This window comes from Heteronotia binoei, unplaced genomic scaffold (assembly GCF_032191835.1).
Source record: "Heteronotia binoei isolate CCM8104 ecotype False Entrance Well unplaced genomic scaffold, APGP_CSIRO_Hbin_v1 Chromosome634, whole genome shotgun sequence".
NCBI lineage: Eukaryota > Metazoa > Chordata > Lepidosauria > Squamata > Gekkonidae > Heteronotia > Heteronotia binoei.
In genome coordinates, this window is record NW_026799981.1 from 4669 (window position 1) to 21271 (window position 16603).

Genomic DNA, 16603 nt, shown 5'->3' on the forward strand with positions numbered 1-16603 from the left:
GGACCCTCTAGCTCATAGCTCATTACCTTACTCACTAGACTGCATCAGGTGCTATACTGATAATGAAGTATTATTTAGACAAGAAATTCTGTATAGGAGAAAGAACAACCAGAGTGTTGTTTTTTCACAGACTCCAGATTATCACATCAGCTTTTTAATTTGCTCTGAAACAAATGCTTTGCATACATTAGGCCAGCACTAGGGCATTAAGTGAGCCTCTTGAGTTTGTCAGCTGGGTGATTCATGTTCATTAAAATTAAGGAAGAGTCCAGTAGCACCTTTAAGACCAATAAAGTTTTATTCAAGGTATAAGCTTTTGTGTATTACACACACACACACATAGTTCTTCAGATACAATGAAAAGGGAAAAAAGAATTCAAATATATAGGACTGGAAAAAAATGAATTAGCATATACCAGGGGTGGCCAACGATAGTTCTCCAGATGTTTTTTGCCTACAACTCCCATCATCCGCAGCCAGCATGGGTGATGGCTAGGGCTGATAGGAGTTGTAGGCAAAAAACATCTGGAGAGCTACCGTTGGCCACCCCTGGCATATACCATGACATTTTGAGACAAAGCAGGGACAACAAGCCAGTGCACAGGGCCAACAGCTGTATGGATCCAATTAAGGGGAAACAACATTTATGACAATAAATGTGTCAAAATAGGGGATATGCATGTAAGAGAATATTTTCTAATTGTGGGGAAAGTTAGCTTTATGATGCCCATCTGCCTCCCCTCAAACGTGAAGGTGACAATCACTATATGTTGTTCTGAATACCATACTAATATGTTGTTCTTACTGGTGTTATATCTGAAAAAAATCTATTTGTATATATTGCATTCTATTACAAATAGTATTCCATTATGTCATTCAAAAGAAAGAAAAGAGATAGAGATAGAGATGGGAACGCATAAAAATACATAGGATGTATAGAGCTTACAGAGGATATGAAGGGTTCATTAGGATTCATAACTCTCCCGAAGATCAAGGTGACACCAGTAGTGTCGTCTATAATTGAAAACAGGAAGGGCTTGTTGAACGTAAATACAGGGAGGAAAGAAGTTGGGGCCATTTCAATGAGAGTGGTGGCAGCAGTTTCAGTGCCATTCTCATGGATATTCAAATGAGCTTTATGGATAGCCTGCAAGGAAAGTAAAAGCAAAAATTAATTTGCCCCCCAAAAAGGGGGAGGAACAGTGAACAACTTTGTTTCTGTTCTAGTCTTCCAAAGCAAAATACATTATTTAATAACTTAAGAGATGTTAGCCATGTTGTTATTTCCTTTCCCTGTGATTTATTGTTCCTCCTGTTACAAGGGGTACTAGTGCAGATGTTACCTTCTGGCAGCATCTGCTCTATGTAAGGGTTTGCAGCCCCCTGCCTTCCCTCCTCTCCTACCTGTGCTAAATTTAGATCCATTGACCATTTTGTAGGGTGAAGTCAGCATTTTTTAAAATAGATTTGAATGTCTGGGACTCATGTTATGAGATTATAACTAACTGTGACTGAAGTCTTTCCAAAAGTGATTGAACCAAGAGACAAATAGAATGTATATGCAATAATTCACAAAACAGATGTCCAAATTTACTGTACAATCAGGCACTGGTTTTATTTGTTTACTTATCAACCTGTCCCGTCTACCTGTAGGGACCACAGTGGATGAGGAGACTGCTCACACCTGGCAGGGACATTTATAAGGACACAGGACTGTGGTTTATTCACCACAAATACTACTGCATTTTAAGGATAAGCTATATCCAATACCTTGCACTTTAGAGAGATTACATCTGAATAAGGCACAACAGCACTTTATCTGGTTTCATTTTTATAATATCTACCTCCAACTGCTAATTTTTATGAATGGAATTAGGATGGGATTTGACTGCTAAATTGATTGATTGATTATTTTTGGTTAATTAATTTGGATGGAATCACTAATTGATAGGCTATTTGATATAAAATATTGTATTTTTGGCAAATTAAGTAGAGGGTTTGATTCGACTGGAAGGGTTTTATAGTTAATGAGTCATAAGAAATTTGATTGAATTATTACTAGCTATTAATTAAAGGGGAGTTTGTGAGGGTTAGGGTTTTAATCTATTAATTAACTATTAGACCAGTTTAATTAGCAGATATAGATAAATTAAGTAGAAGATTGGGGTGGAAAGGTTTGGGAGGATTGGGGAATTAGTAAATTGCAGGGTGTTGAGCTGTGGTTTCACGACTGGTTTGAGGCTGTGGCGGAGACCAGAGGTGGATGACTGGCCTGGGAATTCCAGTACTCCTGGGGAGGGGAAGATATGATGGTGGGAGCAGACACTGTTATAAGGGAAGGAAACTTAGACATGGTGGCGCTCGGCCGCCTTCCAGTCTGTGTCCCATCCCAATGGTGGCAGGCAGTGGGGCCAGGTTAAAATACTTGCCTCCATCATTGGTGTTATGCAATGCCAGGTCCATAAATAATAAGACCTCAGTCCTTTGCGAGTTTTTGCTTGAACAGGATGCGGACCTGGCTTGTGTGACTGTGACCTGGGTGCAAGAGGGAGAGATGGTGGCTCTCTTCCAAATGGCTCCCCCAGGATACTCAGTCTTTCACCAATCACAAACTAGAAGGTGGGGGGGAGAGGTGGCACTATTCATTCAAGAGGTTTACTCCTTTCGGGCCCTCCTGGCCCCAGAGATCAATGGTATTGAATGTGCGAGTTTGGCGTGTGACGTTGGGGAGGGATTGGCGATACGTCTGGTGTACCGTCCGCCTAATGCACCGGCCAACGCCTTATCATCCCTGATGAAGGCTGTAGCAGCTGGGCATTGCAGTACCCAAGGCTTATGATCCTGAGTGACTTCAATGTCCATGTTGATGACACGAACTCCAGTCGAGTTATGGACCTAGTGTCATCCATGGTGACACTGGGGCTCTCCCAATTTGTTACAACACCCACTCACCAGGTGGGGCACATGTTTGATCTGGTCTTTGCAGTCGGGATTTTGGTGGACGATATTACTGCTGTGGCGGTGCCATGGTTGGACTAACACCGATAATTCTAGAAGAACTGGTGTGAAGACTCTTCTTATTGGCGTGACTATTATTATCAGCCTATTTGGACGGCTCTCTGCTACCACTCACTATCCGTCAATTACCGTTGAGGTGGTGCCATGGTTGGACCACCTCACCCTTAAGGCTTGAGTGGATGTTGCACCCCAAGCCCGTTTAGGCGGCGAGCCTGTTTTGGCTCACCCACAGAGCCTGATGGACCTGAGCGGTTCAAAATGGCTCTACGGGATCCCTGACCCCCTGCCGATTCTCTCGATGGCCTGGTGGAGTCGTGGCATGAGAGCCATTGATGAGATCACCCCTTGGTGCCCTCTGTGCCCTTGTGTTAGGGTGGTGCCGTGGTACACCCCGGAATTACGGCAACTGAAATGGGGGCTCAGACAGCTAGAGAGGTAATGGCAGCTGGCTCGAGACATCTTATAGAGAGTTTATGAGATCCTATGAGATGGCAGTCAAAGCTGCAAAGAAGATTTACTTTGCGACCGAGATTGTGTCTGCAAGTTCGCGCCCAGCACAATTATTCAGGACGATTCCGAATCTTACAATACTGCCGCAAGGCACATCAAACGCTAGGGAATTGGAGATTGGCTGTGAGGCTTTTGTGGAATTCTTTGCAGATAAGATCTTGTCGCTCCACCTTGACCTCCTGGCCACATTGGAAACAGTACATGAACTTGAGGCTCTGTGCCTGTCTTCTGAACCATCTCTGGACTGCTTCGACATGCTTAGCCTGGAGGAAGTTGACAGAATCCTCTCCACTCTACGCCCAACAACTTGTGACCTGGACCCATGCCCCTCCTGGCTAATTAAAGCTTGCCAGAGGGAACTTAGGTGTCCAATATGGGACATCATAAATACATCCCTCTCAGAAGGGCATTTTCCAACGCCACTTAAAGAGGCTGTGGTCCGCTCTCTATTGAAAAAGGTGAGAATGGATCCAGTCGAATTGGCTCATTATCGGCCGGTCTCAAATTTGCCCTTTTTGGGCAAAATTATTGAGAGGGCAGTAGCGTTACAGTTGCAGAGTTTTCTGGATGATGCTTCCGTGCTAGATCCCCACCAGTCTGGTTTTCATCCAGGCCATGGGACGGAGACAGTGCTGGTCGCCCTGGTGGATGACCTCCAGCGATATCTGGATCGAAGCAGCGTGACGGTGCTGATGTTGTTAGACCTATCGGCAGCGTTTGATATGGTTGACCATCAGTTACTGACCCGCTGCCTCGCTGACTTGGGGATTCAGGGGTTGCCTTTACAATGGCTTTCCTCCTTCCTTGACGGTCGGGGACAAAGGGTGATGATTGAGGGAGAACTGTCCCAGAGGCATCTACCTAATTGTGGGGTGCCACAGGGGACAGTCCTCTCCCCGATGTTGTTTAACATCTACATGTGTGCCCTTGCCCAGATTGTCCGGAGGTATGGGCTGAGTTGTCATCAATATGCCGATGACACCCTGCTCTATCTACTGATGGACGGCTGGCCTGGCTGTGTCCCAGAATTTGGACCTGGCATTACAGGCTGTGGCAGGATGGCTCAGGCTGAGCAGGCTGAAGTTGAATCTAGTGAAGACAGAGGTCCTTTGCCTGAGTCATGGCGGTCTGGGAGGAGAAATCCCCCTACCAGTTTTTGACGGGACGCCATTGTGCACAAGGTCAAGAGCCTGTGGGTGCTACTGGAGCCTTCTCTGTCAATGGAGGCTCAGACAGCAGCCACTGCCAAATCCGCCTTCTTTCATCTTAGGCGGGGGAGGCAGTTGGCTCCCTTCCTGGAGCGTGACGATCTGGCAAAAGTGATCCATGCAATGGTCAACTCGAGGTTGGACTACTGTAATGCCCTCTACATGGGGCTGCCCTTGTGCCGAACCCGGAAACTACAGCTGGTGTAGAACGCAGCAGCCAGGCTGCTATTAGGGCTCCCTAAGTGGGAGCACATACAGCCAAGGTTGCGGGAGCTGCACTGGCTGCCAATTGTATACCGGATTCGTTGCAAGGTGCTGGTCATTACCTTTAAAGCCCTATATGACCGAGGACCTGTCTACCTTAGGGACCGTCTCTCCCCATATGTACCCCAGAGTTTGCTGAGATCAGGTTCACAAAATCTACTGATAATCCCCGGGCTGAAGGAGGCCAAACTGAAAACTACAAGGGAAAGGGCCTTCTCAATCATGGCTCCGCATTGGTGGAATCAATTATCAGAGGAGGTGTGGGCCCTGCGGAGTCTTGCCCAGTTCCGCAGGGTCTGCAAGACTACCCTCTTTCAGCTGGCCTTTTCTTAATGCAGATTCAGCTGTACCGTCACTATGAAAAAAAAATCTGTATATGAGTAAGATTGGAAATTTTGAAAATGTAGCACCAAATACGATTGTATGAAATTGTTGGTTTTAATTAGATGGTTTTAATGAAATTTTAAGGAAATTGTATAATGTTGTAGATTATTGTTTTATTATCTAATCTTTGTATTTTATATTATGTTGTGATCCACCCTGGGTTATTGGGTTGCTGTTGTTTCTTTTTCCTTCTGATAATGTTTTGGCGGGGGGGAGGTTGGTTTGGCCTAATTTTTATTGTTAAAAGTTCAATTTTGAAGAGTTGGATTTGTTGGATTTCTTAGTTGGATTCTTCAGTTGGATTTGTTGCTGCTGCTGTTGCTTCCTGTCCTATTGTCCCGTTTCCCTTGTTCTGGTTCTTGGGGGGGGGTGTGTTGGTTTGACATTAGTTTTTTTGTTAAAAGTTAAGTTTTTAAGCGGTTTCTTAGTTGGATTTATTGCTGCTATTGTTGCTTCCTGTCCTGTTGTCCCTTTTTCCTTGTTCTGGTTCTTGGGGGAAAGGGGGTGTTGGTTTGGTCTAATTTTTTTTGTTAAAAGTTCAGTTTTTTGCTGTTTCAAGTGTTGAGTGAAGTTTTGGGTTCTTTAAACTCCCTCTGGTTGATGTGAGGGAGTTGGTGGGTGGGCTGTGTGGGGTGGGTGGGTTAGCCTAGTTCCCTTTCCTGTTTTTATAGTTTTTTGGCATCTGAGGGTGTTTTTGGATTGACTAGGGCCAGTAAATAGGCTGCCTCACTAGTAAGGGTGTTTTTAGGTATTGTGTATCTTCAAATTTTAAAAACGTTAATCCAGTTTAGGACTTTAATAATAATAATAATAATAATAATAATAATAATAATAAATTTTTATTTATACCCCGCCCTCCCCGCCGAAGCAGGCTCAGGGCGGCTTACAGGACATGGTGGGTCACACCATGATATAACAATAAATACAACAATAACCATTAAAATACAATTTCTTAAAAACAGCGATTAGATTAAAATTTAAATTACAGTATAACTTAATGGTGCTACATTCTTAATGTACATGTAAACATAGAAGGCATTACAGTAGTCTAATCTCGAGGTGACCGTTGCATGGATCACTGTTGCCAGGTCACCGCGCTCCAGGAAGGGAGCCAACTCCTTCGCCCGTCTAAGATGAAAGAAGGCGGACTTAGCAGTGGCTGCTATCTGGGCCTCCATTGTCAGGGAAGACTCCAGTAGCACTCCCAGGCTCCTGACCCTTCGCACCGGTACTAGTGGCGCACCGTCAAAAACCGGCAAGGGGATTTCCCCACCCGGACCGCTGCGACCCAGGCAGAGGACCTCTGTCTTCGCTGGATTTAACTTTAGCCCACTCAGCCTAAGCCAACCCACCACATCTTGCAACGCCTGGTCCAAATTTACAGGGACATTGTCAGGCTGGCCATCCATCAATAGATAGAGCTGGGTGTCATCAGCGTACTTCAAAAAGGCAGCATGACTAGGCCAGATCAGGCTCCCTTTTAAAGAGACTAGGGTTGCGGTGCATCTTGCTTTCAGCCACCGAAAGCCAATGCATCTTTTGATTTCCATAGGATAAACCACAGCTTGTCTCTAGTCATAGGGGACACCTGTTTTCTAGTTTGCAAGGATATCTAGTTTGTCCCAAGATCTAGTTAGGAGAAGTTTAACTAAGAGCATATAACAAGGATTGCCTTCATCTCAAGGTAGCCTTTTAAAAACTGTAGCCAGGTAGAGGCAGGATCACCTAGTTTTCTAAACCTTACCAGATTACTACCCTCCCACCCAAAAAAGGATGGGTTAGGGGTCAAAAAAACAAACAAACCAGTTTTGGTGGGAGGGGTTTTTTTAAATTCAATTTTATTAAATCTTTTAACCTATATAAACCCCTTGCTCTCCAGTTATCAAAAGCTAAGGGAGCTCTTTGGGAGGGTTTTTAAAAAGAAGTCAGGCCACTTGTTGGTTCAGGGTACAGTGCAGTGAGTTAAGTTTGCAAAAAACTCCAATCTCAGTTCAGGTTGTGAAACTGGCCAAGGGTGACATCAAGTGCTCCAACATGACACAGGTGGAGTTCCAGTGTGTGCTGATGTCACCAAACAGGTGGTGATCTGGCATGCGTGTTAGTGTCTGTTTCTCACGCAGCAGATAAGTGTCCTTATTGCTGTGCAAGAAGTGACCCATGATGTGCCAACACTTCTGGAGCAGAAGTTAGTACTCATGGGTCATATGAGTGATCATAGTTGGTTGTCTGGCCCAATGCATCCCTTACCATGAGGTAGAGAAGGTGGGCCAAGCAAGGAAGGCATTTTAGGCCCTGATGCTGGACAGCTGCCTTGATGTTGGAGCCACCATCCATCACCATGAAGCCCGGGTGAACATCCCTGCCTAACCAGTCCTCTAACTGCTGAGAGAGATGGCTCTGAGATTGTCCACTGTTTGCAGTGCATTGACAGCTTTGGCATGCAGCAAAGTCCAGCTCTGGCCCTGCCTACCGTTAGTGCCACCCCCACCCTTAAGCTCACTGTGTTGCTACCAATGCACAGTCAGGGAGAGATACCCTTCAAAAGCAAGAGATCCAAGATGAAGTGACCAGTCCCCCCCCACCGGCAGCACGGGACAAATGCTCCTTCACAACAGAGCTGGTCGCCCTGAAAACAGATGGCACGATGGTCATGCAAATGGTTGTTCAAGCAGAAACCTTGTACCAGGGTGCCAGGTACTCGAGCAACCCAGGATTCTTGGTCACAGAGGAATATACGGTAGTCCAAATTTTTTGGCCCCATATATTTCTGAATCCAAATAATTCTGATTTTTTTTTTTGCACACCCCTACTGACTATCTGCCCCCAAATTGTGTACAAGGTTTCCTAGGCATGGATTTTGGCTATAGTGTGTGGGGGGGTGGGGGTAGATGTTAACCAGAGTCCTGGTTGATGGCAACTGTGGTATTCTCAGCCCTCTGATTCCATTTGGCATGCTGTAAAAACTACAGCTCAGTCTCAATAACCCTAGCAGGAGGAGCCACGATTGCAGAGCATTTGCTTTGAACACAGGGAATTCCAGGTTCATTCCCTGGCACTTTCTCTTCATTTCTGAGCATTTGGCGGGAATGTCTGTAATAATGTGGAGGTCTTTGTCTACTACTAGCCCATACACACATATACAGCACTCCCAAATAATTATTTTCAAGCATAATATTTGTAATATTTCTTAGAAGAAAAAAAAATCCACCCAGATATCCACACATGGAGAACAAGCAGGTACTGACCTGCTGATGTTAAGCAGAGCAAGGGTGGAATTCTAGCAGGAGCAATTTTGCGTATTAGGCCATACCCGCCCCCCTGCCCCTACAATGTAGCCAATCCTTCAAGAGCTTACAAAAAAGAGCCTTTACTGTAAGCTCTTGGAGGATTGGTTACATCGGGGGGTGGTAATATGTGTGTGGCCTAATATGCAAAGGAGCTCCTGCTAGAACCCCACCCCTGAATCAGAGCCTTCTGCAACATGCCCAAAAGAGGTGCATCCCACTAGCCACATGGAAATTTTATTTCCACTATTTTGTCCCATGTGGAAAGTAACCATCTTGCATAATGAATTTTAGGAAGTTTACCTTAGATATTTTCAGCTGAGCTTTCCTGGAAATTCCAGATTGGTCTGAGAATACATCACTTCTATCTGAACTTTTAACTGTAGACTGTGAAAGTTGTGGAATGTGTATATCCAAACATCTGTTCAAAGAAGAACACATAATGCAAGGAACACTGTATTGAACTTTTGACTTAAGAGAAAACAAATAGCTTGGATTTAAAAACAAACAAGCACACGTCCAAATGACCATTATAACAATGGTATAAAACTTTATTTTGTACTCAAAAAGCTAGCTGAAGTGATGCATTCGAATAGGATTGTGAGTAAATGTAGGGTGATTCCACACTCACCTTGGTCCGGGGCAGGCTTCCGTTTCTGCACGGAGCAAGCTGGCAATTTCGCACCAGTTGCTCCGCACCGCCATTTTGCGTGGGGCAAATCTGCTGCAGTGTAAACCTGTTTTTTCACTATTTACACTGCAGCAGGGCAAATTGCGGGTTTGCCCCACACAAAATGGCGGTGTGGAGCAGCTGGTGCAGAAATGCCAGCTTGCTCCACACGGAAATGGAAGCCTGCCCCGGACCAAGGTGAGTGCCGAATCAGCCGTAGTGTAATGTTCTGACTGTGAGCAAGAAGTGTTAGAATATGCCATGTCTGGTGTACAAAGAAAGAGAAGAAGTTCTTGCAGGGAGCAGCATGTGGAAAGCTTGTCAGGTAGAAATCTGGAACCTCTACTTTTGCTCCATGCTATAAATGTCATTTCCTTATGTGTCTGCCTGGAATTCCAGTCTCAAGCTATAGCTGCCAATTTCTGAGAAGGCATAGGCTGATTCCCCACTAGCCTTGTCCTGGCCTCGTGCTCCTTTTTCCCGTGGAGCTTCTGCCCAATTTTGCACATGCTGCCACGGAGGTGCAACTTGCCCTACCTCCTTCCCCTGTCCTGTCTATGGCTTCAAAATCTGATTTTCAGAGAATCCTACAGCCACGGATGGAACTTGGGAAAGAGGAAGGGCAAATTGCAGCCCTATGACAGTTTGTGCAAAATCAAACAGAATCACTGTGGGAAAAAGGAACGTGAGACCAGGACAAGGCTAGTGGGGAATCGGCCATAGACTCTTCTCCCAATTAGCCTCTCTCTGTGTCACTGGACCACTTGGTTCAGCACTTGAACCTGCAGTATTGTCCAGTTGCATAGAGAACCACAAACATCTATGAACCATTCCGCTATGGATCACTGATCTATATAACTAGCATCTTCCAGAACTCCTCCACTATTTGAATCGCTCAGAATAAGAATTCTCTCACATCTGTTAGGGTGACAGATGGTCACGAATTAAATGTTGACAGGTTAGCAGGGACTGGAACTATTCTCAGCCTGGGTACCATATTCTATTACACTTAGCTTACTTTGGTTCCAGTGAATTATTCCATCTTTGAAAAAGCTTTTCCCCAATGGCCTCTTCCACCAGCTTCATTTTCCCATGATCAGGTAGAATGAAGAATGCAGAAGTGTTGCTTTTGTAAGGCATCTGTACCACCTCACAGGACAGTTCCTTGTCAAAATAAGTGTTGTAACACCTGGCTTTATGCATCATTTCAGCCTTTACTGTTGTGCCATTAGACAAAAAGAAGTCCTCTTCTTGAGTAGGCCGGTAATAGAATGGATTCTTTGTGTAGGCTTATGAAGAGGAAGAGAAAGATGGGGTTATGCCAGGAGGTATGTTCATACAGGAGCTTAAAAAGACTTCTGCACAAATTCTGAATAAAATATGATACCTGGATTAGATTGTGACCTTTCTGAAGTATTAACAGTTTGGGGTTGGGTAAGGGCCCCGAGGGGATCCCGGAACTGTTATACTTCCACTATTCATTATGGGGGACTGTGGGGAGGCTGGAGTGGCTGTTTTTCAACCAAATGACTCCTAATTGTCAGGAGCCAAGAGCAGCAAGTGAATTGGACCAAGGGGACCAGTTCTACAGCTGCCCTCCAGCCATCCTACTTGTCTCTATTGTTTCCTGTATTGGGGGAGAACTCAAAGAAACCAATAGCCAAACCACTAATCAAAAAAGCAACCACTAATCATAATAGCCTCTGAATGCAAACAGAACCAACAAGCCCAACAGAGCCAAAAAAGCAACCACTAATCATAATAGCTTCTGAATGCAAACAGAACCAACAAGCCCAACAGAGCCAACATCAAACCAGAGAATCTGATGTAAGCCAACATTTTTTTTAAAAAACAAAAACTTCACCTACACTAAACTGTTAATAAAACCAACTCAGAAATTACGTTCAATTTATCTTTACCTTCCTTATGAATTGCTATTATCCATGCCTCCTTCCATGAAGCTGGCATCCTACCTGTTGCTAGCAAATCATTACAAATTTTCAGCAATATGGATTGGAAATATCTTGGTTTAGGTACCAACAACTTCATTCTATGTCTATAGCTAATAACTTAAAATCAAAATTAGGTAGATTATGAATGTCTTTTGAAAAGGTAATAAAAGATGGTTTTTCCAATTATAAAGGAGTTTTCTGTTTACCAACTCTTGAATAAAAAGGATTGGTCATTGATTACTACTCAACAGAAGGCTTGGCATAAAGACTGCAATATTACCCTAGATGAGGAACATTGGGAAAGTATCTGGGCTAATTCTTTATATAAATCTAAATATATCATTATTAGGTTACAAAACTATAAATTATTTTCAAGATGGTATCTTACACCAAAGAAGCTCTTTCATAGGAATTCTTTGTCAAATCCATTTTGTTGGAAGCAGTGTGGGTCCCTCGGCTCATTTATTCATTGCTGGTGGGAATGCCCACTAGTAAAGGAATTTTGGCTTAGCATCTTAAAGGTTACAAATGATATTATTGGGGGGCACTGTTCCTAACACAGCTGAGTTTTATTAAATTTTGGGGGCAATATGAAAATGACTAAATTGAATAGGAATCAGCTGTGATATTATTAGAGGTAAAAACAGTGTTAGCACAAAGGTGGAAGAAAAAAACTGTGCCTACGGTTCGCAGTTGGTTTAATAAGGTATGGGATTTATTAATATCTGATAAATTGGCAATACAGTTATTGATAGCTGATAATCCTTTATATAAAGCATATTTTGCGGAGAAATGGTCCCCTTTTAAAATTATGTTGTTTCTCATAATACTATTGACTGCAGATTGCCAAAGAAATATGCAAATGTCATTATTTATGTCTGTACTACTTATTTTTGACTATAATATCTATGACACATCTGTATTTATTTACTGATGTTTCTTTTTTTGTTTTATTTGGCTTGCTCTTATTGTTCTTATTATTTTTAATGTTTTGCTTTGCAATTTTAAAATAAAAATTTGAAATAAAAAAAGAAATTTTGTTCAGAACCTGCTGGAATAATTAAATTAAAAACAAAACAGTAAGAGCCTACAATTCCATAGAACTGCTGTTCCCAAAATACAGCACAGAAAGATGATTAGAACTGCCATAGAAAAACAGCAATAAAAAGAGAAGCAAAGCATTGCAAAGTGGATAAACATTTAAAATAACAATTTTGATCCCCCCCCCCAAAAAAAGCACAAATCCTTTAACATTCAATCAAATATCTGCTGCAAAGGACAGTGTTTGGAATAGAGACATCTAATGCTGACCAAAGAAAAGAATGGTGAGATATAAAAGAAATCAAGAAAGTAATAAATGTACGTGAAAACAAAATCTGTCTTGACTTACCTTTAAGGAAAGTATGATTTATGTAAGCCACCACAAAATCAGGATCAAGATCCTTGATGAGGTCAACTAACTTGCCATAGGCATCATCTGTGGTGTTCATTGGGTCCTCAGTTTCTACATATCTCTTAGAACAAACAGAAAAATTTTGATAGAGATTTTCAGCATCATCCAAGAAGTTCTGAAGCTCTTGTACTTTGCTGTCTGTAAAAATGACATTCCCAATGTTCATCTGGAGCTTAACCTCAATGCGGTTTAACATATGAAGGAGAATGCAAACACCTTCCTTTTTCTTCTGCTCACTGAGCTCTGTGGAATCAAACCCAAGTTCTGAAAAATGGAGACTTGGAGTGGCTGATTGTGTCAGGGATGGGAAGAGATAGGCAATTAAAGTACTCACAGGAGCGATGATAAGATTACTGCTGGTGACCATTAAAGCAAGATGTTGGTAGTTAAAAGCATCATCATCATTGTCCTGGGCTAATTCCCAACTGGTCAAAGTTTTGCTTCCACCGTCATCTTCATCAGGAGAGTGGTGAGAGTGGTGGTCAGGGTATTCCTGGATCTCAGGAACAATATGGCAATGGGCCAATGCACAGAGTCCAGCAAGCAGCAAAGACTGGTATAAAGTGGACATTTTGGGGGTTGATCTGTAAAGGAAGAATCATGTTCTTGATGCATAATTTGGTAACATAACAAAGATATAGCTGTTCATGCACATGAAGTACAAGTTTTATTCCGTGCATGATTTCCTTGGAGATGTTTCATCTGGAAGCCCCTTTGGATTGTATGTATTGATTTCTGGTGGGCTCCATTCAATGGATGACCCTAAGAGATACTAGGGTCCTTTTGGTCTCTGCATACCCCTCTATCCCCCCCAACTCCATTTTTTACTTTTAGCTAACCCTAATGTCATATACCCAAGCAATGGAATCTTGGCCTAAAATTATTTATTTTTAAAAATAACATTTATAACCCAAGTCTTTCCTGTCTACACTTTCATATAGAGGATTTGGAGAAATGGGATCAAAAAGCTCCCATGAACCAGCAAAAGTCAAATTTACTCAATGATGTCATTCAGATATGAGCAATCGTTCAGACTTCTTTGAAGAAGATATTGGATTTATATCCTGCCCTCCTCTGAAGAGTCTCAGAGCCGCTCACAATCTCCTTTACCTTCCTCCCCCACAAAAGACACCCTGTGAGGTGGGTGGGGCTGGAGAGGGCTCTCACAGCAGCTGCCCTTTCAAGGACAACCTCTGCCAGAGCTATGGCTGACCCAAGGCCATTCTAGCAGGTGCAAGTGGAGGAGTGGGGAATCAAACCCGGTTCTCCCAGATAAGAGTCCACACACTTAACCACTATACCATACTGGCTCTCCAGTTTTTGATGTCAGAATCCAAAAACTGTTCAGATGTAGATTATATTAAACATTTGTGTTTCTGAATATATATGTCTCTGCATTGTAAAAAATTGATTCAAAAAGAACAAATATTTATTAAGATATGAGTGTTTTTGTGGAAACAAACTGTCTTAGTTTTCCTAATACCTTCTAAGAACCACAACACGAATGTGATATTCAAGGCCTGTGTGCATGTTCCATCTCAACATGAATAAAAACTCCGGGCAACAGACAAATCATGTTTCCTTGGGACTTGTTGCCCATAAGAAGCTATATGATGCACTCACATTCAGATGGAAACAGAAAAAAGAATATTTTTTCTGAAATCAAGTGACCAATAACTCTGAAACACTGCTTTGGGACCCATGACAAGTTGCATACACATAGTTTCTGCTGCAGAGTGTTCTAAAATTCTGTGTGTGTTTGTGTGGGCCCACTGAAAACCATTATTAGTGCAGAAAAGGAAATTTTCACTAAAGCAGAGACTATCTAGGGGGAAGCAGGCATGATTATGTGTCTTTTATGGTCAGGTGACTCACCTAGACTCAATTGTGCTCCTTAAAGCTCCCTTTATTGCCAAGAATTGGGTCTGCACAGATACCGACACAAGTATGCTTTCTTTCACCTGCCTGCCTTTCCCCTACAGAACCACAAGGTGATGCCTCAGCCATACAGCAGTTCCACCAAGCTTCCTTACCTCTGCTTGCCTTAGCTTGTCCAAAACCTGAGTTTCTTCTCTAGGTTCCTCTTTCTCCCTTCTCTGTGCCTTCTCAGCCTTTCCCAGCTAGTTTGCCTTTGTTCCCCCCTTGACTTTCTTGACATCTCCCCTTTTAGCCCTGGGGCTCTACTGGTGCTGGTGAAGTCGAGCACTGCTCCTCTCTCCTCAGAGCCCTGCTCATCTCTTATCCTATTCCTGGCCTTGTCTCACTTTCTCCTTGGCCTCTGCTGCCACCTCCATGCCACAGGCACACAGGACTTGCTCCTTGTACCCCATCTTATCCCTTTCCACAGGGATGAGTTCTGAAAGGAAGATCAACCTCTCATCAACAATCCACACAAATTTGCCTTCTATAATAAATAAAAACATTTAACATGAAAATCCATAACCTTAACAGCATCCTGAAAACAGCTCCGTTTCTGCGTGGGCACTCCTTTCCAGAACAATCAAGAAAAAGGACTCACATCTGTATTAACACAGCTGAAATAAATTATTTATACCCTACTTGTCCATAGAAACGTCTACAAGGAGACTTACCGTAATCAGAATTCTGTCTGAAATGATGATGACTTTCTGCACAGAATAACTACTGTCATACTCCCTTGATTTTCTTCAGCCTGTTGGGTGCAACTTGGGGGAGGAGCTCTGAATATAACATCATGAAATCAACAACCAATCGGTTAATGACATGTTTCCCCTGTGTAAACAGGTTGGCCTAAACAGGGTGGAGAAACCATGCATGGTGAATATAACTTTTTCAAAACTAATAATAATAATAATAATAATAATAATATTAATATTTTATTTATATCCCACCCTCCCCGCCGAAGCAGGCTCATTTAACCATTTAACAATAGATGTTCACAAAAGATGGCCAAAACTGCACCTGTAAAGATGTACATTCTGTGTGGACAAGGCAGACTTAGAAGTATATCAGCTCTCTCTAAATGATCAGTATTTGCTCAAAAAGAGAGAGGAAATCTTTATCCTTCTTTTCTAGCTGCTAGGAGAAAAGTGCTAGTAGTCTCCTACTCAATTATATTGCAAGGGGTATGACAAGAACTCCTCCCTTATTCCAGTGTCTGGACCTCTGCTTCTTCCACTCTTTATTCCAGTGTCTGGACCTCTGTATTTATTTTTATTATTCTTCCACTCTTTATTCCAGTGTCTGGACCTCTGTATTTATTTTTATCTGTGATGCTTGGTGTAATCTATTTAACATGATCCTTAAAACTGGAAAGCTCTTCTGAACTTGAAAACTAGATCTCAAGGATCCCCAAAACTCTGTCTGCCACCACCACAACTAACAGCACAATCCTAAGGGGGGGAGGAGGCTGAAATTTCTCTGGAAGTGTACTTACTGCTACACTGGCAGTAGGGAGACTTATGCTGGCATATCCTTCTCTGCGCCAGCGGAAATGGGATGTGCGCCATGCTCTGGCTGCTGCAGCATGCGGCCGCTGGCTGATGGTGGAGCGCTGCCCCGCTGCACTTGGGGTGCAGCAGAGGCGCAGGGCAGCACATTGACGCAGGAGGGGGCCGACCAAGGGGTGTGGCCACTGCTGGTTGGGTTTCAGAGACCTTTCAGTGCGGGAACGCCCCCCCTGCCAGGCGCAAACCTGCGCTTTGGAAAATGTTGGCGTGTCCCATAGACACTAGTGGAAACGCAAAGCAAACACCGATGGGGCAGGCATAGCAGTGCACAAACCCCTTTAGGAGCCATGTTATAGCTCCACCAATCCCTTGCCACTCTAGGCTGGCCAAGGCCCCCCTCCCACACCCAATCAGTGCCCCCCCTTCCTACAA

The 16603-nt window shown here is 43.3% G+C and overlaps 1 protein-coding gene across 1 annotated transcript; it reads right to left on the reverse strand.

Annotated features, from left to right (window-relative positions):
- Positions 1-946: 946 nt before the first annotated feature.
- On the reverse strand, positions 947-13314 carry LOC132590483 (alpha-1-antitrypsin-like; the record flags this gene model as incomplete). Its single annotated transcript, XM_060263391.1, has 4 exons — positions 12681-13314; positions 10357-10627; positions 8972-9089; positions 947-1147 (listed from the first exon to the last, which is right to left on the reverse strand). Coding segments are annotated over exons 1-4 (1224 nt in total), but the record flags the coding sequence as incomplete, so codon positions are not given.
- Between the last annotated feature and the right edge of the window lie 3289 nt (positions 13315-16603).